Here is a 25,705-nt window from a genome sequence, read left to right as displayed (position 1 = left end):
CTCATTTAGCTTTGGGTGTGGCCCCAGGATGGGAGTGAGTAGGAGCCCAGGGACCGAGGTGGCGTTCCCTGAGGGCGGGACTTGGCATGAGGCGCTGTGCAGGGGAGGGGGAAGGTCAAGGCTGGGTCCTGGTGAGGCAGGGAGAACGTTTCCCACCCTCATCCAACAATGGCTGCCATTGCTGGGGTGCGGCGTGCTGGGCCTGTGCCAGGCAGGCTGGAATGTGGTCCTGAGCCTGGCCCTGTCCAGCTCGCCCTCTTCAACCGCACCCAGCCCGACTGGGCGAAGCAGCCAGTGTCCATCTAGAAAGCAGGCAGGCCCCCCATCACGCCTGTCTGGATTCCACGTCCCACTTCTGCTCTCTCTCCCTTCCTCCTGGACTGCTGAGGCAGAGCGAGGGGGAAGAAACCTCTGCTTTTCTTGCCTGCAGAGTTCCGCTCCTAAGTTGCCTTTAAAGAAGTCACTGGCCTCACACGGGGTCGCACAGCTGAGCACTATGTCACTGCAGGTGACACCTCTGACCTGTGGGACGTGACGGCATGGTGGCCTGGGTTACTTTTCAGGGACCTGAAGGACACTGCTGTTGAAACTACCAACTCTTGAGGTCAGGGGGCTGAAAGCCTCACCCCCAGCGCAGGCCAGCGCCTCCCTTTTCTGAGCATGCATCCCCTGAAGGGCCACGGAGGTCCCCACACGGTGCGGACCACTTCCCCGCCCCCCTGCCGCCTTCCCCCACGCCTAGAGGCGCCCCTTCTCTATTCCCGACATTCCCCAGGCCCCGCCTGCACATTTAAGGTGCACTCAAGACTTGGGTCTCCCCCCACTCACTCTGCAGCCTTGAAAATAAACCTTTTCTTTTGCAAAACTTGTCTCAGTGACGGGCAAACCGTGGCGGTGGGCAAGCCATGGCGGTGGACATGCGCCTGGTGGGCAACACCAGCCTCTCCCGAGCTCCGCCAGCCCCGCCCGCTTGGCATGGAGGTGTGACACTGTCGCGCGGACTCTACACGGTGCTGTCTCCCGGGGACCCAGTCCCCGTGGATGGAGCTGTCCCCCCGCCCCCGGAAGCCCCGCCATCCGCACATACCGCCTGCCCAGTGATGCGTGGTGGTGCTTGCTGCCACCGGGCGGCCACCCTGTGTCCCGGGCCTTCCCAACTCAGGGTGTCCAGAACCGACCTTGTCACCCCCCACCCTCTCCTCCGCCTCCGCCCCTCACCCAGTCCGCACATCTCCCAGCCCTTCCCTCACCTGCCCTTTCCACTACCACGCACTTAACCCGGGCCCTCGCATCATTTGCCTCAGCATTTTAACTGCCCACATCTTTAAACAAAACCCATCTTGAAAACTACCCAAGTATATGCTCAAATTCAGATATTTCACATTTTCTGATGCCATGTAATGATATAAACTTTAAATTCGTTTGCTTGGCACAGAAAGCTCTTTCCTCTCCTTGGTGCTGGGAATCAAACCCGGGTCTTGCGACACTGTGCACACCCAGAGGCTGGTGGGGAGGCCCCTCCACGCTGTCTGTCCCGTTCCCAGCAAGCCTGTGACACAGCTGCTCTGAACACACGTCCCTGACTTGATGGTATCCGTTTCCTCTGCTTGGAAAAGGCCTTCCTTCTCCTCAGTCTGGCGAGATCATACTTGTCACTAAGGCCCAGCTAAAATGTCATGGACTGCTTAGAATGTTCTAGGACGCAGCTGAGCAGATTTAGCACACTGCCTGCTTTGGGTTTTTATCACCTTTGCCACTACTCTTTGTATTTGCTCCATCACCTGATTTCCCCATCTCCCCTACAAGCTCCTGCACGCACATGGAGAGCCTCTTATTAGGGATTTATTACATTTCAGATCCCAATCACTGAGCAAAGTCCCTGGATCACAGAGGCACTCTCTCTACTGGTGGACCTGAGAAGCCACGAAGAGCCCTCTCTCTTTTCTTCTTTAAAGTGAGTGACTCAAGTGAGTTGATTCAGACTTCCTCTTCCCCACATATTACAGACCTTTCTTTGGCCAGAAACAGGGAAATACGCCTCGTTACACTATGGCCACTGGACTAGACCTCCTCAATAATTACTCCACGCCTTTGTCCGTGTTCTAGCACATTGCAATTTTCCCTTTATGTCCTAATTTAGCTTTCCCTGGTCAGTAAGCTATTCTTGAGAGACAGATATTGTAGGACAATAATACGCTTAAAACAGGTTTTTGCAGACATTTTCAAGAAGGGTTTGTGACAGAGTGTGTGTAGATATTTTTATCAGCGTAAGACTGTGTAATAAAGAAATGTCTAGCAATAGGTCAATTATACAGTTCACTTAGTGAATTATCTTTCATGTTAAATTTAACTCAGTCCTAGATGGTAACTACCAAGATCATGAATACTAGGGAAATATGTTTCAGAAAAAGTTCAGAGGGTTAGCTTAAAAGAATTTGGTGAAGAGAAGCTTAGCTCTGGCTGTGACAGGGCAAAGGGGGTAGAATCAAACAGTGTGTCAGTGTGACTCATACTTCTATGGCTAACCATGGGGACTGAGCATGAATTTTAGTTTCTGCTGTAAAGCCAAACTGACATTGTAAGCTCCAAGTCCAATTAAATTGTAGCAGGAGCCACACGCCACTGCAGGACCTGACCATGGTGAGGTGGCTCCTCTAGGCATAAATCTAAAGGGTAAAAAGGTTGCTTGAATCACAGGTGTAAGGCAACCACACAGTTTATTTATGTGTAGGATACTTTTTCTTTAAGAGTGTTTACCAAATGCTAGGCTAAAATACTGTCAATACTTGGGAATATTCATTTTGAAATGGGGGGTACCGTTTAGACATAAAGTTATGACTACTTTCAAAAAATAGTCACAAACTGCCTCTTTTTAGGAAAAACCATTCCTGTAAACTTGGTGCATGCATATGGGGAAGGAAGAAGATCTACTCCTGATGGGACAAGTGCCGCAAAGCAGGCTGGGAAATACCCATGATGCCATGTAGCATGCAGAATTCCTGGGTGGGTGGGGAGGTCTGCTGACTGTGGCTCTCTTTCTGTCTGGTGCAAAAGAGTATTTTAAATTGGAGCTGCGGACTGAGAGGAACTAAATTTAATATCTGCACAAAAGCCTGGAGAGGATTTTGTGAAGTGTGAGGGGCAAAACTCAGTTAGTACTGTCTTGTTGTCTCCTTATGCCTTCCTTCCGGCTTGGCCATGGTGGACTGGCCTCCCAGAATGCACTGCACCTCACACTCTCATGAACTCACAAATCCTATCCGTATTACTCATAAGATCTCAGCTACAAATATTTTCCAGAACTCTAGCAGTAATTAGACAAGCTACTACTATGAAAGAGCATTATACATCAGTTAAAACATACGCAAAACCAAGGCTTATTAGAGAAAGATAATATTCATGCAGATTTTACAAACCGTGTCTTTAGGGTGGCCCAATAAGTAGAAATATGGGGACCCATGCTTGTCACTTTTCATGCACATGGAGAGACTGGAAGGTACCATTCCTAAAGGAAGGGGAGGAACAGCCTAGGACCAATCATTAGAATTAACAGAACCAGTGACAAAGATATATTATTACTGTTAGAATCAAGATTGCTTAGTATGTTTAGAGCAGTTGAATAAAAATTATCTAGGCAGCAAGAATAAAGACTTGAAGTAAAGCTAATCCTACCAAGCATGCAACAAGTGAAATTAGTGAGAGACTGAGCTACACGTGTATTTCAAAAGTAGATTTTTCTCACAATATTGAGGGCATCCTGAGGTGCTTTTAGGGAGGCGCGAATGTTAATAAAATTTGAAGCAGTAATATTAGAATTCTGATAAAAATTTCTCATAATAAAGTATTCTGGTGATGTCAGCTGTCATTTGAGAATTGGCTACAGTAATTATTTCCAAATTAAAAAAAGTTCTAAAACAAAGACACGGCATCCCCATGTTTACATTTGTTTTGTTTAATAGTCTCAGAAATTCTTATAGCTCCCCTCATCTCAAAAACTGTTTATATTCAAGGTCCACAGCTGACTTGCTGTTTGTAATTGCTTTCTGGAAAAAACAAAGCTGAAAAAGGTAGTGTAGCAATATCTCGCCTGTTCTCTTGTGCTGTACTTACCTGCCGCAGGCTGTGCTTGGAAACCCAACGCTTAGCCTTGGTCGAGCCAGCCAGCCACCTCTTGGGCTGCATCTACCCTGGCTGCTGGGCTGCACTGAAAGATGGGCACGGGATCCTGGGGTACCCAGGTCTCTAATGTCCAGGAGACAAGTCCCTGAGAAGGGGCAATACCAGCCTTGCCCCGCCTACTGCTCTGCTTTCTCAGCTCTGCACAGTGCCGGGAAGGGGACTTGCTGATCACAGGTCTGCGTTAGCAGAGGATGTAACCTATGTGGCTCAGACCCGTGCAGGCCTGGTTCCCTCTGGCAGGGGGCGCTCTTTCCTCGCCTGGTTTGGGGCAGAGGGGGGAAGAGCACAGCGGCAGCCAGGCAGAGCCTCTCTGTGGTAAGGAAGTGAATGCTTCCCAAGTGGAACGAATGTCACAAAGGGGAACTAACCTTCAGGATTTATTAATGGAGCTTACCATTTAGCCCTGCCAAGGTGCAAGTGGTTTTGAGTGAAAATGATCAAGCTGTTTCCGTGGCACACAGAGACGGTCTCGTTTGATTTTCAATATGGCCTTTGCTGGACTTGAAAGACACACACACGTGGAGACTTCCTGCCCAGAAGAGCTCTGAATGCGGTGGGAATAAACGTGAAGCCAGCACACGAGCTCCAGGGAGATGTGGGAGACAGGCAGTTGCATACTGCACCAGGCGTCTTTCTGTGTGTCCAGCCCGAAAGCCCAGGGTCCTCAGGCAGCCAGGGTCCCTCTGGGCCGGAGAGGGTACCCCTCAGGACCAAGCCCCCCACAGAAGTGGGGACGCAGGCTCTTCTGGGAGCACGTTTGGGCCACATCGTGCTAAGTAGCTGTGCAGGCTGCGCTATGCATGTGATTGTTCTAGGAAAACAGCTGTGAGTCCAGATAGCACATTGAAGAACGTGTGATTCTCCAAAGTTGGAGATTTTTATTACAGTTACGCCAGAGAATTCAAGTCTAGAGTAAGGCGTGGTGTGATTTCCTATGTGGCCTGGACTGAGGGAGCTCCGTTACAAAAGAAATCCCGGGAGGCCTTTATCGTGACAGGACACTGGGACAGCTGCAGCACCGAGCAACAGCATAGGCACACGCAGATTGTTTGAACATCAGAAACCGAGCTTTGTGGGAAAATCCAGAGATGGTAAAAAGATCAGTGGTTTCCAGGGGTCAGGAGGAAGAGTACTCAGACACAGGATTTTAGGGTACGCTATCATAATGGCAGATCCATGCCACTGTATACTTGCTCAGTCCACAGTATGACAGTGCTGAGAAAGACCTTCACATCACCCGGGGACTTCGGGTGAGAAGGACGTGTTGCTCCCTGTCAGCATTTCCAGTAAGAGAACATGCGATGGGGCCTGTGGGTGAGGGGTGGCCGTGGGGGCAGAGTAGATGGACCATAGCTGTATCTTTGCTTCAGATTTGCTCTGCACCTAAAACTGACCTGGAAACCACAGTCTTTAATAATGAAAAGCTGGTCTCATAGGCTAACTATTTCTTCCACTAGAAATGAGGGATTCAGAGAGGTTTAGTGTACTTTAAAAACTACAGCTGGAGAGTTACTGGGTTGGGGGAAACTAGGATGGGACAGAAACCTCTGAAGTGATCTTGGAGACCTGATGTTTGCTGGCTATTGCAGCTGGCTGGATCTACCCAAGGCTTTATCTGTATGTGTTGGATATTTCTGTGAGCATCTAGACAGCAGGGTTTTGTTGGCAAACACTTCCTAATGCTCAAAACCTTTACTGTAATGTCTTCATGTCAAGAGAGGAGAGAATCTGACAGTGGGAAAACAGCTTGGGGAGGTAGCACCAAGTTCCCAGGTGGACCAGCTGAGGCAGAAGGCTTTCCTCTTAAATCAACACCATCATGTGTGAGCCACAGTGAGGGCGGAACCATGCTCATATTGTCACAAAGTCCAGGGATGAAAAACAGGTGAACAACGAGGGAAACATAGTCTCCTTTCTTTCTCCAAGTTCCAGCGGTGGCAGGCCTTAGACTGAGGAGGGACCCACGCAGAGACAGGCTTCTCCTCTACAAAAGGGCTAGAAGAATCCTCAGTCTCTAGGGCAAGGGGTCTGTGGATTTGCTGGGATGGCTCTTTTTTTTTTTTGGTACTGGGAGTCAAACTCAGGACCTTGCACTTGCCAGGCAGGTTCTTGTGCCACTGAGCTGTATCCCCAGACCTTCTTTTTAAAAAATTTTTATTTATTTATTTATTTTTGATACCAGGAATTGAACTCTGGGATGGCTCTTAAAAATGTACAGTCCTGGGCCAAAATCGCCTAAGGGCAGAGCGTGAGAGGAATCCCAGTACCTGAGCATTTAAAAGGCTAAATCATTGCTCTTCAACTTTGTGTGTGTGTGTATGTGTGTGTGACAGAGAGAGAGAGAGAGAGAGAGAGAGAGAGAGAGAGAGACAGAGAGAGAGACAGAGAGAGAGACAGAGAGAGAGACAGAGAGAGAGACAGAGAGAGAGAGAGAAACAGAAAGAGATATGATTCCTCTTAAAGAAATGTTAACTCCTCTTCCTCTCAGCATCATAGGACCTTCAGAGTCTCCGTGTCCTGACCTCCAGTCCCTCCGCACCTCATAGGAAACATTCTCTTGAATTTGTGACTTCCCTTGGCTTCAATATACTTAACTATCCCACAGTGTTTCCATTAGGAAAGCTGTGTCTTCTCCTGGACTTCAGTGAGAAGCAGTCCCCTCCCGGCAGGCTCAGCCTCATGTGGGGCCAACGGAAGGAATGTTCCTGTGGGACTCTAAAGCATGACTCTTCAGGAAGGGTGAGTGGAGGACCAGGGAGCTCGAGGTTTTCCAAGACGGCTATGGGGTGTCTCTGGGATGTCAGTGGGGTGTGACTGAGATCTCCCATGGTTTGCTCCTCTCCTACCATAACTTAAGTATTTGGGAATTGATAGAGGCTGAACTTTAAATGCTAAACAGGTCTTCTTGGTAGAATTTTTAGAAGTCATTATGTAGTCTAATATACTTAGTCCTAAATACCTAAAGAGTGAGGGCTTGCAGGTGGTATCACTTAAGATATTCTTAAAGAGAAAAAGTGCATGTTGCAAATCACAAAGAATGTGTAAAAAGAAGGGACTTCATTACAGTCTAGGACTTTCAATAAAGCAATGTCAGGAAATGGGGTGTCACCTTCTCCCTACAAGCGCTGGTTTTGGCCGAGCATGGGGAAGGAATGCCAGAGCTGTGTGCTAAGGAAGCCCCTGCCCTGGGTGCCGAAGCAGGAGCCTGCTGCGGGCATCATGGTTAGAGAACTGCAGGTCCCTCGGGCTGCAGGGAGCAGTCTTGAGCCTGTCAGTCGCAAAGCTGAGGCGGCTGTAGCTGCCTGGACTCTGCCATGCAGCCTGGCCCCCACCCAGTGCTTTATTGTTTTCTCTTCCTCAGCAGAAGGAACTCTTGAGTGATTTGTGGAACCTTTCATGGAAAAGGAAGATATGCTCAACCATGAATGTCAGAAGATGGAATTAAATTTCAGAATGTATTATTGCAGCAAGCCGCCTTTTGCCCTATTGAAATGCAGGTGAATTAGTTTGAAGGCTATTGAGCCGCTCACAGCTGCCCTAACTGGTGGTCTCGGAAGCAGGCGAGGGTGAGGAGTTGCCTTTCCCTTTCACACTGGGACAGGGGGCATGCACAGCCTGCCCAGTACTGGGTTAATAATGTCCCTTAGTTATTGCAGACTGATCAGGTCCGCAATCTCCCAAACAAGTGTACAGCGAAGGCTATATAAAAAGAGGCGAGTGGAATGATTTCATGCCTGCAGGAGGACCAAAGCCCTCTCACAGAATCTGAGATCCTCTCTTGGGGCTAAGACCAAGACCTTCTCTGGGTGGCCTGTATTTATTTAGTTATCAGAAGATGGGATCGGAGTGCTCAAGAAGGGCAGAACTACTGAAGGACTTCTCCAAGTAAAGTGCTAAATTAATCCTTAATAAGAATTAAGTTAATCTACCCAGGAGTGAAATGCTTGAGGCTATTGTCTTTATCTAGTTGAGACTGGATCCAGGTGTCTTTGGGGGTGATCTGGCCTTATTCTTTGAGGTTTTCCAGCTTCATCTGCCATTATAGGCCTTAGTAGGCATTAGTGACTTACAGAGGTTCACTTACTATGAGTCCACCACCCATCTCCCGACAAGGAGCCTAGGCCTTGGACATACTCAACAGTAAACATGGAAAGTCAATTGGTTAATTTAAGTCCTGCTCAGGGCTGCTTCATAGTGTTCTCCATCAGCCTGGGACACGGGTGACAGCACTGTGGGTTCCACACTTGACTGGGCCTCAGGAAGGGAGGAGTCATGATTAGCAAATCTGCAAGATGAACTTCTGGCTCGCAACTATGGCATTTATAATTCAGATGAGACCTAGGCAGAGATTCACTGCTACTCAGCAAATCCTTTCTTGAGAAAAAGTATAAATTATTAGGATGCATACTATAAGGGAAATGCTTAACAAATGGAAGAAGCCAAGTGATATTAAAGAATTCTTAATGTTCCAGTACTTATTAAATCCAATGAATAATTAATACAAGCCATCTTAATGTCTCCATGAGAGGAGACCCTTTGAGAGACCTTTCCCTGAACACTGCTGTATTAGAAACAGTTGCTGCCTGTGTCTCCATCCTGAGACTGTCTGCCCACCGGGGACAGGACTACAGCCTCCCTCATTGCCTGCAAAATGTTAGGCACACAGTAAGTACTCAGGAAATCCTGGTTTACTAGAGCACATAGTAGAGATGCTAATTGGTGACAGGAATTCCAGGATTTGCACTGTATGGCATATTTGATAAGAGTGTACCTTTGAATGAATGGGGGAAGAAAGGAATTGCTGAGCAAATGTAACTAAGACCATAAGGATATGCTTATAGTGTTTACTCGGCAGCATATATTCAGAAGAGTAAGTGTTGCTTATTGCCATCAGGGACCGGTTCTGATGTTTGCAGTACATAATGCTGACCTGATATATTATTGTAAGTCTGTTTAATTTACTGATTGAATAGAGATTTTAACTCCACAACTATTTGGTCCATTCATTTCTTCAGCTATAGTCACTTGCTCAGAGAGGTCTTTTTCTCTACTTACTACAGTTTTATTATACTTATAAGATGTAAATTTCATTTACTAAGGGCTATAATCTAGTCTAAACCTGTTAGGGATACAATGAACTAGAAAAGTGGAAGCACAGGCAGATGTGTATTTGCTACCCTTTGTGCAGGCATCTGCTGGTAAGTGGCTGCCTGGTCACATATACTGTGCGAATTCTGCATCCTTCTCTTTAACCCTCCTGGCTTCTGAACAATCAGAGGCTCTGTGACAACTGGGCCGTGTCCCGTGTTCTATACACCAACACCTGCTCCGTTGCTTTCTGACAGAATAAGCGGGCCAGATACCAACCAAGCCTGGAAAGCGTGTTTGCCTTATTTTGATCAAGTCTGAATAGTGCATGTTACCCCCGGAGCTGCTCCTCTTTCGTGTGAACTGCTTGAGATGGGAATTTTTTTTATCCGCAGTTACAGATCAAGTGTGTGCTCCTGTGTCCTACGCCTGGGATGCTAATGAAGGACACCTGTATTTCAAGGCTGCGGTTAATTTGTATAATTTATTCCTGTGCAGTTTTACAATCACGGCGCATACTTCCATTTCTCTGAACCTTTTGGATTTAATTCGAATGGCAACAACCAGTGCTGAGGAGCGCTCCACATTGGATGCCTCGTCTTTTGATTTTTTCTTAGTAGGTGATGTTTCCTTGCTCCTTTCTGTCACTGAGAGGCATGTCAGGCAGGGAGGAGCTCACACTTTCCACTGAGTTTATAATCAACAAATGCTTATCTTGAGGATAGAGCTGACACTCAAGTACCTATCTCTCGAGCTTCTCTTTCAAGGACTATAAAAGCAAGTTCTCTTCTGAAGTCCTTATTTTCCAACTCCTCTTGCAGCTGCTGACAGCCTGGAGGTGTAGCCACTTCTGCAGCTGCATTTATTGGTTTCCCTCTCGGAACTGGCTGAGGTGTCACCCGAGGAGCCGTGGCTGGCCTATTTTCAGGGTGTTTATTCCTCTCCTGGGGTGGCTCACTGGGATCCACACCCGTTTTGGCTAATCAGTGACCTGACAGGTTGCCGTTGGTCTTTTCCTCCTTTCACTGGTGCCTTCGCTTATCTCCCTGTCACAGCTCACCTTAAGAACTCCCAGCTCGAGTTTTGCATTTCTCTTCACTGAGATCAGCTTTTCCTTGACAAGTCCTGGAGGCCAGATAAGGGTATGGCTTCTAAGCAGCTTTGAATTCAGAGATCTGTAGGTATCAGAGGATGCGCTGGTGGGTATCACTTAAATCCTGTGCCTGCAGTCATTCTTCTGTGACCTCATCATCCAAGTCCACCCTTTCCAGGCTGTAAGCCTGCAGGTTCCCTCACAAGTTAAGTGTGACTCCTGCATTACCCCTGTAAGAGTCTTTTAAGGACAGAACTTATGCCAAGTTTAGGATCTTACTCAGCAAAGGAAGGAAACTAACAGGTTTAAATTAATATTGGGCAGAAAATACAGCTGTTCTGTGATCGGGTTCCACCTGGACAAGGTGGGTTATATTCTTGGTTCTATCTGTGGGTAACCCACGCATTTTCTTTTGTTGTTATCATGCTTTGTTATCTTCTCTTCTGAAGAATATTATTAGAATATACTCTAGTTTATCTTGGATGAAAAAATTCTGTTCCTCATGTAGTCTGGTGCGGGGAGGAATACATGTCTTACTCCTGTGGCTGCTCCTAATACATCGGGATCGTTTGCAGGGCCATGAATGTGGCCGTGTCCTTGGTCTGCTCCTCGGGCAATGAGTGAGTCCCGCAGACCGATACCACTCTCCTGAGAAAGGCCCGCTTGCAAGGCGGGCCCTGGGCTGGCTTCAGGGAACATGACTGGTGAACAGTCCCCTGCACTCAGACAAACGGTGCTGGCGCGCTCGTAAAGGCGGCTCATCAGACTCATACTGCCTGTGCAAATGATGCCCCTCGCGCTTAACAGGGGCTTTCCTCCTGGGAGCCCGGAGTTTTAGTATTCTTCCAGCAGAGGGCGCTCTGCACACCAGCCTAAGTGAGCACCACCATGCTGGGCTGCTAATGAACGTCCAAGGCCTTCAGGGCAGTTTTTTCGCTCAGGGCACAGTGCACACTGGGTGAGGCGCTTTATCGGAGAGAAAGAGCGTAAAGAAGCCCAAGTGAGGGCGCCTCTTGACTGCCCCCGTCTTCCCCACAAGACCCCGCTGTGGGCCATCACTCCAGAGCGCTAATAAATCTCAGCCGTGACGCAACGCTACTGTGGGACCCGGAGTGCTCCTGGCAGATCTCTGAATGAAGGAGTGGTCTCGGGGAAACCCGACTTCCCCTAGTTGTCAGGAAATCCCAGATGTAGCATTTGATGGCATTATCCTCAAACATGCTGGCCGCATCCGGAATCCCCTGGGTTTCTCCAGGCATTTTTCAGTTTGGCTTTTCCAGACGCACCGATGTGTTCTAGGTTCATAACTGTTCTTTCACTTTCCTAAAGGAGAGTGCCCTCCTCTGCTCGGGTTTTCATTTTGTGGCACCATCTTCGAGCGTATTTTATAGTGAAATCCATGCCCATATTCTATCAAAAGTCTCTGGTGAGCTCTAACCTTTCTGATAGGAAAGTCTGCCTGAAGATCTAGAAGAAAATCTGTAAAGCAGTGATAGCTAAGAATATCGACAACTGGCCCCGCAAAAGTGTGTCCACATGTTTAAAAAAGTTCTCCAAGCTGGCGAACTTGATGTTAATGATGTTCATGAAATAATGTAGACATGATCTTGACTCTTGGTTTTGTTCTGTAGCAGGTTTTTATTTTTTTATTCAAGGTGACTCCAGGGGCTTGAACACGTCTGCATTCCGTGGGACCTGTGCCACAGCTGGTCAGTACAGTTCCCTTAACCGTTCACTGTACACAGCACCTGGGGTGGTGGACGCTGAAAGTGTGGACGAGCAACAATTCTATGAAAGAGTGAACAGCAGGCGCAGGTACTTGGGTCAGGTTTACTCTTTGAAGATTAACTTCTTAGAACAGTAATAACACCAGTAACTCCATGAAAATTACTTGGTGTATCCAATAGGTCTTGCCATGGAGTGAAGTATAACTCTACTGGGAGGAACTTTTAAATAAGTGATAGAGTTTCACAGGTCACTTTGATATTATTGTATCAGCTAATGCTCTAGGGTGTAAAAAGTTATTCTGTTCCAAGAGTTCAGATTCTTTACAAAGGAATTAATGTTGGTGCCATTTAGCAGAATCAGGCTTGTACTTATCACTAATATTAATATTTAAAAATATTTCATTAGATCCAAGCATTAAAGGGGGAGGATAAAACATTTCCTTGGGCATAGAGCCAGCTCTGTAGAAATCGCTGATGTGTTCCGACTCAATGTGAGAGACTGCTGGGCTTTTTGTAGGTGTTGTCAAGACACAGGAAGCAAAAAGTTTTGAAGGGCCTTTGAATTCAGATATTTTAATAAATTCATGATATTGACCTACTCTGCTAAATCAGGAGATGTTCCTTCTTTAGGTGTTACTTCTTTTCCTACAAAAATGCATTGATTGAAAGAGAAAAGTGCTCTGAAGTTCTGGCAGATGGGGACAGAGCTGGGAGTAGGGCACTTTCCTAGAACCATGAGCCCATTACTCAGATCAGTGGTCAGACCTTCTTTCCCCACTGTGAACACCGTGATCTGTTGTTCTGTCTTCACTGATGTCTGTTTATAAAGACCCGCTCAGGCATCAAGCTTTGCATGTCATGAGCTCTCAGCTGATTCTGGTTGATTAGTTACGCTGTTGGTGGAGTCTGTAATGTGCTGCTGGGAAATAGGAACCTCAAGCATTTCTGAAGGCAAATCTAGGAGTTAAAGTATAGTCGAAAGCTTTCCTCAAAAGACACGCAGAAACACAATAAGGAATGAAATTTTGGAATAACTCTTAAGTGCTAAGAAATACGACCATTGCATGAACTGAAGTTAACAGTTTAAACCTCAGCCCCTGAAGACTTGCTCCTGCTTGCGGCCTGGCCCCCTTATACACCATGTGAGCAGTCAAATGCATGAGTAGTTTTAGGCAACAACTGATAAATTACTGTAGACTCAAATGAACAGGATCATCTGCCAAATCGCAAATGTTCTAATAGGTAAGTGGCGCGGGGTCTCCCTGCACGCTCAGAGATGCCCTGAAGGTCTTAACGTTGGCTATCTTCAACATTCCCTAATCTAGGGTGCGAGAAACAAAGCGCTCACACACGTATACATCCTGGGCTTAAATATACATGTGCACATCTGCATCTACTGATAGCTAAATACACATTTCGATGGAAAGACAACTGATGTAATTTTATAAATAAGCTCAGGCACTTTATGGTACACAGAAGCAGCAGAAAATAGAGAATCAAAACACGAAACGCACCATACTCCGGGACCTGTCCTGTGCCTCTCTTGAGCAGCAGCCGTACCCGCCTTCCTCCGGATTTGATGAGTTCTATTGCTCTGGCGTGGGTCATGTCCCTTGTGCTTTCCCCATTGATTTCAATGATTTGATCACCTACCTGTTAATTAAAGAAAAATGAAGTCAGCCAAAGAGGGTTTTTACTTAAGTTGTATTTCCAATGATTAAAAAGCAGAAGCGACCCTAGAACACCTATTTCCTAAGACAGCTGAGCAGGCTGGTTGCAGTGTACTGCAGCTCGAAGTGGCCAGTGCCTGCCTGTGGCCTGTATCTGACCCCCCACATTTTATCTACCTTCATCAGACCATGGCTGTGGCTGCTGGCTTCTTATACTTAGCCAATGTGGCAGTGGCTGTAGTTAAACTAGCTAGCATTTAAAACAAGTAGAAAATACATCTGATACCACAGTTCAAAATAACCTGGCACTTTTGCTTTAAATCAAGAAGTAAATACCTAAGAACTTTTCATTGACTATATCCCCAGCTTTTGGCTTAGAGCGCTACCTCAGCATGCTGCAGGGAGTGGCTGAACTTTGTGCATCTCTCAGAAGTTCTGTGATGCATCCTCTACATTTTCCTGGGTGCTACTGCAATATCGCTTTCATTGCAAACAGTGGTTGGTTGATATTGAAGTTTGATGGAGAGTTTTCTGTCATAGTCCTTGAATTAAAAAGGAGATCCTGTACTCTCTGCACACGACTAATACCCTTGTGAAAACTTTGCCTTGCTCTCACCTGCTTGCCAGAAACTGGTTAAACACCAATCCCTCCTGATTTGCCACAAATGCCTGGATTCCACGAGCAATTCCTGTTCAGCCTTTTTGAATAGATATTTGGAATAAAAGAGGTTCAGCCACCCTGTCACCCCCACAGTAGCATTGCCGTCAGAACTCTTGGAGTTAAAATGTCTCTTTCAGTACAAGTTACTTCAGACAAATTAGCTAGAAAAACACAATGAGTTGTTTTGCAAAAATGCTATCCTAGTTGGGTCTCTTCAGCAAAGCAGATCTTAGCTTCAATTCTGCAACGCAGACAAAACTGCCACAGAATCATGCAGGAGCACACAGCAGGTCGGACAGGACCGGGAACAGAGAGGGACAGTGGGCACCACAATGGCAAGAGGGACTGGGACCAAAGTGCCCCAAAGTGGGGGCAGAGAACAAACACGCATTTGTTGTAGCAAAGACGGGACACCTCCCCCTGAAGGGGACTCCTAAGGGGTCCTTACCCTTTCCAGGATAATAGACTTCCCTCCGCATGCTCGGGCCTTTGGAAGCACAGGTTAGGGGGATGGAAGAGGACAGCCTCACAGGGTGACTCCGCATTCCATGGAAGGTCCAGGAGGATGGGCTAAGTGTACTTTAGGGCCAGCACCTTTCCCCAGGTTTTCATAGCTGTCTCCTTTCTTCTGAGGCAATAGGCATAACCTGGAGCTGAGCAGCTGTCCAGAGGCTGCGACTCTCAGTCGTGCCAGAGGTAGGAGCAGCGATGCCTCCTCCTGTCCTCACCCAGCCCCTAGGCTTCGCCTCCCGGTACTAAATGATAAAGCTGAAACCAAAGTTCCAAGACATCATGGAGTTCATTCCTGGCTCGACTCTCTTCCGCACTTCAGACCATGAAGCTGGTTACTAAGCACCTTCACCTGGGTGTCCCAGAGGCCGCTCCAACAGCACTGGATGGGGCTTCACGGTCTTTCTCCGCCCTTCGCCCAAGTCAGGAGTGTGCGGGTCACGTGGGGGCCTTATTTCCGCAGCTTCTCCGCGCCCATCCCTACCCTCCTATGTGTCCCGTGGCTTGCTAGCTCAGTCTGGGTCTTGCTTGGGTCATTCCTACCTTCTCTGCTCTTCTGCTCTCCAGCACCAAAGACATTCCTAGGAGGGAAGTCGTTCTGAATGTGTCACGCTCAGTGGGGCAGCCAGCCCCTTCCAAGTGCCACTGTTCTCACTGTCATCTCTCCCCCAAAGCCTGGAGATCTCCTGACCCTTCTGAAGGTCAGTCCAAGCATCTTCTCGGGGGCGCCTCCCCAGCCCTGTTCAAGGTGTCCAGCAGACAGAGGAGCCCGGCTTTTCATTTGCCACTGCTCCCCGCTGAGTTATCCTGCCTTGTTACAGATTTGTGACTCTCTCTCTTTCCCCCTAGTGTTTCCTTCAGTGAACGCTTTTTGGCACCTACTACGTGCCAGAGACTCTCCTGGGGAAGTAGAGACAAATAGTATCATTTCTATTCACAGTACATTTTCAGTCTAGTTGGGGAAGGAAGTGGGTAAGTCAGATAATTACCATTCCATGCGTCTTCGCTATGAGAGATGCCCTCATAGAGCATCAAGGGGACAGAAAGGAGGGACACGGACTCCAGGAGGGGTGGGGGGTTAAGGAGGGTTGCTGGGAGGAGGTGGCATCTCAGCTGAGGTTTGAACTATCGATAGCAGCCCCCAGAGGAGAGGTACACTTAGTAGAAAGCGGCAGGACACAAGGTGGAACTGGGGATGCGTAGTTTATTGTGCGACTCAGAAGTCTGGGCTTTATTTTGAAGGCAGCAGGAAGGCACTGAAAGTCTTATTTTTTTTGTTTTTTTTTTTTTTTTTTCTCCTGTACCGGGAACCGAACTCACGACCTTGCGCTTGCCAGGCAGGTGCTTTTGCCACTGAGCTAAATCCCCAGCCCGGCACTGAAAGTCTTAAACAGGAAGTGAGTTGGCCATGGAAGCAAGTGCTTATGTGTCCCCAGGACAGGACAGCGCAGGGAGCTGAGCGGGACTAAGGGGGAGCCGAGCTGTGGCGCCGAGCATGGTGTCTCTCCAGGTGACATGCTGGGAGGCCGGGTCCCACAGCTGTGCAGCTATGAGGCGCGATCTGCATTTGTGAATGGGTGGAGTGTTTCCATGTTGCTCATTGTGAGAACCATGGGGGAAGGGGCGACCAGCTCTTGTTGCCCCCAGATCAAACTCTGACAGTCACTACTGCCTGGGGACTCCTGTGTCCTGCCTCTGACGGTTGGACACAAAACTATGTGCAAGGAGAAGGAGGGTGCTAGGGGTCCGTGCTGTCAGAAACGGTGGGTGCTTCTGTTCTCTGGTCTCACCCTTGAGCGGACAGGACTTGGAAGAGTTGATGTTTCCACTCTCTTCTGTGGAATTTCCCTTTTCTGTACAGGGCTTATGAGAATTAAGGGGGAAAAGGTAGGAGGAAAAGGGGTGGCTTGGAAAACTGGGAGGTGGAGAAGCAGGGGTTCAAGGGCTGCGCTGACACCCGCCTATGTGAGCAGAAGGGATGTGGCTCTGGGCAGGGTTGGGCGTTATTTTCATCGACTTCGCAGGAGCCTGGGCAGAAGTTTCCATTATGTCACTTTCTACCCAGCTCCTCCTCAGAGGTTGAAGACACCAACTGATCCCCAGGGGACCCAGGGCCACAGCTCCTCATTGAACTGAGCTCCCTTCCCATTCCAGGGGGCCAGTAGGGGGCAGCCTGCTGACTTCTGATATCACTGGGACCGAAGAAAGTTCGGGATGCTGTAAAATACCACCAAATTCAGCAAACAGTGGGTGCAAGTGGTTAGATACAGGGTGGAACAACCCGCTGACACAGACTCAATGACACAGGGTGTTCTGGGCCTCTAGAAGTGGGGTAACTCATCTGGGTTAGTTTCAGTGGCAGCAGACTCCGCCTAGAATCAAGACTCCTATCTCTCCTGTGACAATACACATGAAAAGATTTAATTTTCACTTCAGTATCAGTACATGTGGAATCATTTTAACTCCCTAAAAGCTTCTGGAATGTGACAGCCTTCACGCCTTCCTCTCGGTCTCTGGATAAGAGGTTCTTTCTTTGCCTTTTGACCTGATCTGACTTCCCTGCAGCTGCTGGGGTGTGGGCAAAGAGCACCACTTCCCTATGGCACCACTGGGGAATTAGCTTGATGAAAGCAGTGGGACATTCACAGCCCTTCAGGATGAAGGAAATGACCAGCCCTGACTCTGATGTACTCCTCCTGTAGTCTTTGTGCTACGGAACCATCTTCAGCTGAGCCTTGTTACTAATATGAATATTTAATAACCTCCATGTGTTCTTCGAGAAGTTTTAGTACGTCACAGTCCAGCTGGGTGTGGTGGCACATGCCTACAATTCCAGCACTCTGGCAGGCTGAGGCAGGAGGATTGCAAGTTTGAGCCTAGCCTGGGCAACTTAGTGACTTAGTGAGTTCCCATCTCAAAATTATAAGGTAGGAGAAGAGCTGGAGATGTAGCTCAGTGCTAAGGCCCTGGGCTCAATCTCCAGTACTGAAAAAAAAGTTACATTCCAGTTAGAATTGAGAGAGATAGAGAGGGGAGGAAGAAGAGGATGAGAGAGAGGGAGAGAAAAGAAGAAGAAAAGTAAGAGGAGGAGGAAGAGGAGGACGAGAAAGAGAAGGAAAGGGGGAGGGGAGCACAGCGGAGTGGAACAGAGCAGAGTAGAGCAGAGCAGAGTTCAAAACCTTTCAGGAAGGTGTGTGTGTGTAGCTTTCTGTGGGTCAAGAAGATACCAACTTTGGTGAAGTGACCAAAGGACTTCAGAGGAATTCTTAGGAAGACATACTTTTATCTGTGGTCCGTTGGGGCCCCTAACAAACTTAGAGTAAAGTCGTTTCTCAGGGTGAGGCAGCTGAGATGACTGCTATCCCTTGGCAAGTCTAATAACTCTGCATTTCTATTCACGTATTCCTGCTCATATATCACAGCAGATTTCCTTTAACAAAAGTATTACCAAATCCTTGAGCTTGCTTGAGGCTCTGCATATAAATACATTTTCTCTTATTGGAAGGCCAGTGTAAGTAAATGGAAATGTTCAGTGTTTAAGTGATTAATAATTCAAGAGGTAAGAAAAGTTTAAAAGTTTGTACTGCAGTTGTTTTTGTAGCCAAGGCATGTAGGGAGTATTTGGTTTGACTCAGTGCAGTCTTCTTGTTTTTTGTTTCTGTAGAGCTGGGGATCTACCCCAGGACTTCACACATGCTAGGCAAGTGCTCTACCACTTATCTAACTCACCGACCCTCAACAAAATCTTTACAAGAATTAGCTTAAGTCCTGAATTTACTTCAGCCCCACGCTGTGGTAGTCCCAGCCCAAATTGTTGCTTGGCCATCTTCGCAAACATGGTTAACCAGAGGTTGTCACTTAATTGCCCTTATGTTAGCTAGCTTTCCAACACTGTGATCAAATACCTAAGAAGAACAACTTAAATGAGAGAAAGAGTTCCTGCAGCTTATGGTGTCAAGGGTTTAGTTCATGGTTGGCTGGTTCCATTGCTGTGGGTCTGAGAGGAGACAGACATCATCATGGAAGGATGTGGTGGAGGAAATCTGATCACCTTATGATTGCCAGGAAGTAGAGAAAGGAGAAAGAGCCAGAGAAGAAGGGGTTGGGACAAGATGGAGTCCTGTGGGTCATGCATCCATGACTAACTCCCTTCAACTAGGCCTCACATCCTAAGGTTCTGTCCCTCCTAATCATGTTGTCATATTATGATCTCATTATTAGATTAATTCACCTATGAAGTCAGAGCCCTCACAGTCCAATTACCTTCTAAGCCCTACCTCTGAACACAAGAACCACTAATGGGCACATTTTAGATCTAAATCTTAATGGCCCTGTACTACTACTGCTGTGCAAGGAACTGTTTTTCATGATTATACATGAGGGAATGACTTTAGGTTGTAATTAGGTATGAGGAACTGAGCTTCTTTCAAATATTGTCCAAATAAATAATGGACACTCTCTGTGTCTTAGTTCATAAAGGACTTACTATGGCTCAGATCTGTGGCTGATGCTCAAGGGCACAGGTTGGTGCCATTGTAATCCCTCACTTGCAGGCTGGTTTCTCCCACTGACCCCAGGCCCTCATGGGCAGAGCACACATTCACTGTCCCGTGTCAGCCACACCTGACAGACAGGGGGACCCACAATTAATCATGGCTGAATCAAAGCATGTTTGGTTTGCTCTGCAGGTTATACTGAACTACTTTATCCTCACAGCATAGGTCATGCGTTAGGGCACCTCAGCATACTTGCAGCTTACCGGAAGCACTGCCTTAGGCATTTCCAGCCAAACCATAACAATATCAGTGGTATTTACGGAAGACCAAGTGAAGTTTCAGGGACGGTGACTTGCACAAATTATTAGAGGCAGTAGAGACATGAGGAACAATTGGCAAAGGGTTGAAAGAAAGAGGGAAGGAGGCTGAGATGAACAGAATCATTAAGTGCCAGGTAAAAAGGAATCAGATTCAGGGTCATGATTGCTATAGGGATCATGACTGAGTATTCAAATACCATGACCCTAATGGCCTTAACTGAAGAAAGCACAGGCTAATTTTCAACTTGACAGTGACCTTTCATACTTAGTGGCTGTTTTCATGATTAACCTTTGTTAGATACTGTGTTATTATTATTGTTGTTATTATTAGTGTTATTATTATTATCAGTGTTATTATTCTTATTCTTATTATTTGCAGTGCTGGGCATTGAGCCCAGGGGCTGAGTCCATGCCTTGGAGAATACACAATAGTCTGTCAGCAAAGTCTAGTGCTGTTAAAGAAATGCACAGGAAAGGCACTTAAACAGCACTGGTGAGATCATGGAAACCTCCTTAAATATCATACATGGAGATGGTCCTAAGGGATGAGTAGGAAAGCACTACATGCGAGGCAAGCACTTTACCACTGAGCCATGACCCCAGCCCTGTTAGGTATTGTTTAATAGCCATTATAGCAAACACATTTTCCAATGGGTTACATTGAATGTTTCGGTGAAATTTCCTATTTCTCCCCTTAGGCTTGTAATCGGATTAGATGGGATCCAACAACCTGTTACAGGGCCCAGTTCTCATTATAAACTGTTGTGTGCAGTTGCCGCAGGAAGGAGCAGAAGCCCATAGAATGGGCGGGTTTTACAAGACAGAAAACTGTTAACGCAGCTGTAAATTGAAGCACGAGTTTGAGAGCACCAAAGCTGTGAATTTTACTGATCTCAATGAATTTATATATTGCAAGCTGAGAAGCCCTTTATACTAGGTTCTAGACAGTAATAATTTAAGAAAAATTTCCATCGCTCAAGAAACTTTATCCAAATAGGAATGTGAAACAGCCCTAAGGAGGTACAGGGAGTCCTTCATGAAGGTGATGCCCAGGCATAGATCCACCTGGATGGGTCACGATGTGAGGACCTGAGAGGTTCCAGGCTGCTGCAGAACGCTGACGATTTACCTCTAGATGCTCCGGTGCTTTTATTATTTGTGTATTTGTCCTTTAAAAATATTTAGTCACAGCTCAAAAATTGTTCAGTCTTTGACTTGGATTCCCTGGCCCATGGTTGCCTGGACTGGATGTTGGAGTTAGGAGGCCTGGCTTTGGCAGGGGTTCAGGCAGAGCCCTCCTTTCAGGAGCCTCCATTTCTCATTCTATTTTTTAAAAAAGCCTCTAAATTCAAGCATAGAAATGCACATGAAATTTAAAGATGATGCAGAGTGCCAGCTGCGAAGGTAATGGAACTCTAAATGAGAATTTGGTATCTTTCTCACCAGATCTTTCATTTTTCCTCATCAAATATAACTAACACTAACCTCACACAAGGAATTTTGTTAGTTTTTTTTCTAACTTTCCTTACTCTTCCAGGGCTTTGAATTGTGGTTGACGCCCCACCCTGGGAGATCTCCTCTTCTGGCTTCATGCATGTTCTCTGGGCCATTTCTTCCTACTGCCCTAAGGATTTTACAGTGCTTTTCTTCCTATGTGCTTTTGCATGTACCGTCCCATTCATTAGAACCTGCATCCCTCTTCTCCACTTCAAACAGCTCCATCCTACTCATCCCCTGGGACCATCTCCATGTATGACACTTAAGGAGGCTTCCGTGATCCCACCAGTCCTGTTTAGGTGCCTTCCCTGTGCATTTCTTCAGCAGCACTGGCCTTTGCTGACAGACCATTGTACATTCTCCAAGGCATGGACTCAGCCACACAGAAACTATCTATGCATATTTGTTCATTAGGTGAATGGATGAATGATTACAAGGAGCAATTTTCCACAATCTATTTTTTTTTATTCTATGGTCTTTATTGTTTATAGCAAATTTAAATAAGGTCTGCAGTAAAAACAATTTGGTTTTATGATATATATTATTATCCTTGTTTGTGATAAAATAATATAAAGCATATGTAAATTCCTTATAATCTATATAGTATACAAATGTAATCTTCTGATAATTTTAGTCATCATCATAATCATCATGGTAGAGGAGAAAGGAAGAAACACAACAGCAATCTTTTCATAAGAATCTAGGAGAGAAGCAGCCGAGCTATTGTGAGAATATTAAATGAGGACACAGAGCAAGTGCTGTTTTTCTGAAAATATCGCCGAGAGGTTAAAAACTCAAAGACTCCTCTGTTGGTTTGATAAGTACTGCCCTCCAGGAATTCTTATAGGAAATGAATGCTATTTCTCATTTTATGATTTTAGATGCAGTCTTTAGGAAGAGAATCTCATCGAATGCTTGGCAGATCACCCAAACCCTGGGCTAACATAGAGAAATAACCATAAGAGTGGCAACAGACATGAGCGCAAAGAAAGATTTTACAGACAAGCTACTTGAAGTGGAAATAGCGTCTACAAGGAAAAGATAACTGCCACCACTCCATTTTCTTTCTTTTTTTTTTTCCTTTGGTTTTTCTCTTGTACCAGGAACCGAACTCACAACCTTGCGCTTGCCAGGCAGGCGCTTTGCCGCTGAGCTAAATCCCCAGCCCACCACTCCATTTTCATATGCTAGTTTGACTGTTCAGGCAAGAACAAGAGACTGGGACAACAGCTTAAAATTATTCGCCTGAGCACGAATTGAAAGTTTCATAGGCAGCTCCGCTAGCTGCTTAGGCGGTTGCTCAGAAATCACTTATATTAGGTCATGAAGTCAGTTTTCCTACTTGATTGCAAAATAAACAAAAAGAAAATCAAAGAGGAAACTTTCTCTTCTGGACTCTGGCTATCATTTCCTTTTCCTGGATGTAGCTGAGAGAAAAAGGGGATATTATTCTGCACACTTATCTAATCAGATATATTTATTTTCTAGAGATGTGTAGTAAGCTTTGGGCAATGCCTGCTATACTGGCATATGGTAACCATTCTTGGTTTTCTTGAAGCTAACCATCTTAGCGCATTTATATTTACATGGTGTGTGCCAGTTCTACACCTGGCCTGCTAACAGTGTGAATTAGTGTTATTGTTTATATCTAGAGGTTCCCCTCACCCCCGCCTGAAGCCCAGTGATTGGATCATGGATGTGATACTGGATTAGCACACTGGTGGGTTTATATCTGGGTGTGATGCTGGGAAGCGAGCCTGGTGGAAAGAGGTGGGTCAGTGGGCACGGCCTGGGTATGTATATAATCTCTCATCTACTCCCTTGAGTGCTGCTTCCTGCCTGCCTGCCAAAAATGATTTCTCCTCTGCCATCCACTCTGCCAGACCACCCTGCCTCAGAGCGGCCTAGTTGGATTGAAATTTCTACAAATTGTGAGCCAAAATATACCTTTTCTCTTTTAATTGTAGATGTTGGGTATTTTGTCCCAGCAACTAGAAAGTAACTAAGACACTTGCATATCCCAAAATGGGTACCTGGTGCATCTGTTAGCTGGGATTTTGAAGATAGTTTAGTGATGGGCTGTTTTAGTGGTGTGTGTAGGCTATGGCAACCATAATGGGCTGTTGAGGCAGTAAAAGTAAGTATGGCAGGTGCTGTCACCATTTCTAGTCTGGAAGAAACCCAAGGAAATAAATCACCTGAGAGAAGTGAGAGCTATAACCATGAAAGAGGCTGCTTGCCTGCCTGGAGTTGGAATTTCAGAGGGAAGGAATCTGGCCCAGAGCACAAAGGCAGGGAGCTGTAAGGTAAGAAATACCCACATCTCTCTCAGGTAGGCAGAATAATGTTCCTCCAAACACACTCACCTCCTTGTCCCTGGAATTTGTGAATATGTTACCTTACATGGCACAAAAGGACGTTGCAGATGTGCTTACCTTAAGGCTGTCAAGATGGAAAGATTATCCTAGATGATCTGGATAATCCCAAGGGTCAAAGTCAGAGAGGGTGTTATGGAGGGACATAAGGGAGGGAGGGTGTTATGGTTTGTGTCTGGATGCCCCGCTACAGACCGATGCAGTCATGGGCGGGCTTCTAGAGTTTATGACTGATTCATGGGTGTGAATGCTACACCTGCCCTGGGGCAGGTAGGTAGCATATAATGTAAGGGAGGGAAAGAGGCTGGTTGCCACTTCTCCCTTTTGCTCTTGCTGCTTTTGCTGTTATCTGCCACCATGAACTGTTGCCCTCTGCATGTGCTGCTCTGCCTTGGAGCCAGCTGAGTATGGACTGAAAAATCCACAAACTGTGAGCTAAATAAACCTTTCCTTCCTTCATTTTGGACATCAGGTATTTTGTTTCAGTGAGAGAAAAGTAACCAAGACAGAGGGAAGAAGGAAGAGAGGGAGAGGCGAGAAGATGCTAAACTGCTGAATGCAAAGGTAGAGAAAGCCAAGGAGAGTGAGTGGCTCTGCAGTTGGGGAAGGCCAGGTCCTCCTGGAAGCCTGCAGAAGGAACCAGTCCTGCTGAGCGAAGCCTTGCTTTCCACCCAGTGAGCCTGATTTTGCACTTCTGACCTCCAGAACCTCAAGACAGTGAATGTGTATTGTTTCAAGCCACTAAGTTTGTGGTAATTTATTTCAGTCAGAATAGAACGGTCACGCACATCCTGCCTTTCTGCCCTTCCATTTTCTGCTGCTGCCTCTCACTGGTGAAGTCCAACAAATAAGCAGGCAGCAGGCAAGAGGGCTTGGGTGACACCCACAGAGCGATCAGTCGCCCTGCACACAGGAGAGGGCGGAGCAGGAAAGGGAACAGATCAGGGAGAAGGTGGAATAAAGAAAGGCCAGCAAGCGGGCAGAGTGGCTGTGGGAAGGGATAGATTTTAAAGCAATGAACGGACATAATAGACGAGAGCTCTACAAAATAACTCAAGAACAAGACAGATGAGGGGCTGGGTATCTTTCCCAAATCGTTTTGGACAAGAGGTTTTCTGGGAAACTTTTGTTTGTTCTAATATTCTATTTTAACATAAACAGTTTTTGAAGCTACCACTATAGAAAAACAAGAGGCATCAGGGTCTCTGCAAATTGCCTAAGACCTAAGAGTTTCCTTCGCATCAAGTCGCCTCCCAAGTCCTCTCCATCCTAGCCTCCTTCTGCCCCAGTGGCCGCCTCAGTTTCCCATTTGTCCGGCTGCATCCTACACCCCCTCTCCTCTTCCATCAGCCCCGTGGCCATTACAGTCACATTTTGGAGCTCACCTCTCTCCTCTTCACAGGCCAGCCCTCCGCCTCTGCGCTTCTTGAACAGGTTCCTAATTCTTCACTTGGTGTGTGAATCCTGCAGGACCTCGTCCTTCTAGCCTTCCACTCATTCTTATGCTTCTCCTGCGTTTAATCCAGCCCGTTTCCCATCCCTCCCCTCTTTCCTGGGTTCTTTCACCTCAGCATTTTTTGCCGTTACTCTCAGCCCTTCTTATTACTCTTGCCATTCCCCATGGATCCTCCAACCTCCTGTTCTAATCACACTCCTTCTTGGAGGCTTTGCTCAAATCCTCCGCAGAGCTACTCCTGGTCACCCCTGGAAAGTGTATCTTTCCGTCCGCATTCACCGCTGTTTAGCTCTGTCTCTTGCAAGACTCAGTGTGACACTGCCTCTTAGTCTTCGTATCTGTGTATTTACTGTGCTCACCACCGCTTCTAACCTCCTGAATTATAGACTCCTGGAAGAGGGGCTGTATTTTTATTCCATCTAATAATAATGCATTGCTTACAAGTAAGATACAATGTTACTGGTAGAGGCGACAAAATTGATTACTGAGCAGGGCCCAATGGATGAGGAAGAGTCTCTGGGGAGCCGAGGGTGTGTGTGAGAGGCCGAGAGGGGGCTTCGAGGGGCAATACTTTGAGGCAAAGGTGCTCCGCGCAGAATAGGAGCTTTGTGAATACTGCTTAAATGAATACAG

General features: G+C 46.7%; 1 protein-coding gene across 1 annotated transcript in view; it reads right to left on the bottom strand.

Moving 5' to 3' along the window:
- The window catches only part of Magi2 (membrane associated guanylate kinase, WW and PDZ domain containing 2), a 555,913-nt gene that overhangs the window by 37,561 nt on the left and 492,647 nt on the right, over positions 1–25,705 (bottom strand). Inside the window, exons 18-19 of the mRNA XM_013510511.1 lie at positions 13,602–13,740; positions 3,417–3,505 (exon numbers count right to left, since the gene is read on the bottom strand). Of these exons, the coding sequence (XP_013365965.1) occupies positions 3,417–3,505; positions 13,602–13,740 (228 nt within the window). The remainder of the gene's footprint in view (positions 1–3,416; positions 3,506–13,601; positions 13,741–25,705) is intronic.

Source organism: Chinchilla lanigera, unplaced genomic scaffold (genome assembly GCF_000276665.1).
Source record: "Chinchilla lanigera isolate Chin_1 unplaced genomic scaffold, ChiLan1.0 scaffold00009, whole genome shotgun sequence".
Lineage (NCBI taxonomy): Eukaryota > Metazoa > Chordata > Mammalia > Rodentia > Chinchillidae > Chinchilla > Chinchilla lanigera.
The sequence above is the reverse complement of the archived record's forward strand: the minus strand, read 5'-3'. Positions and strand labels throughout refer to the sequence as shown.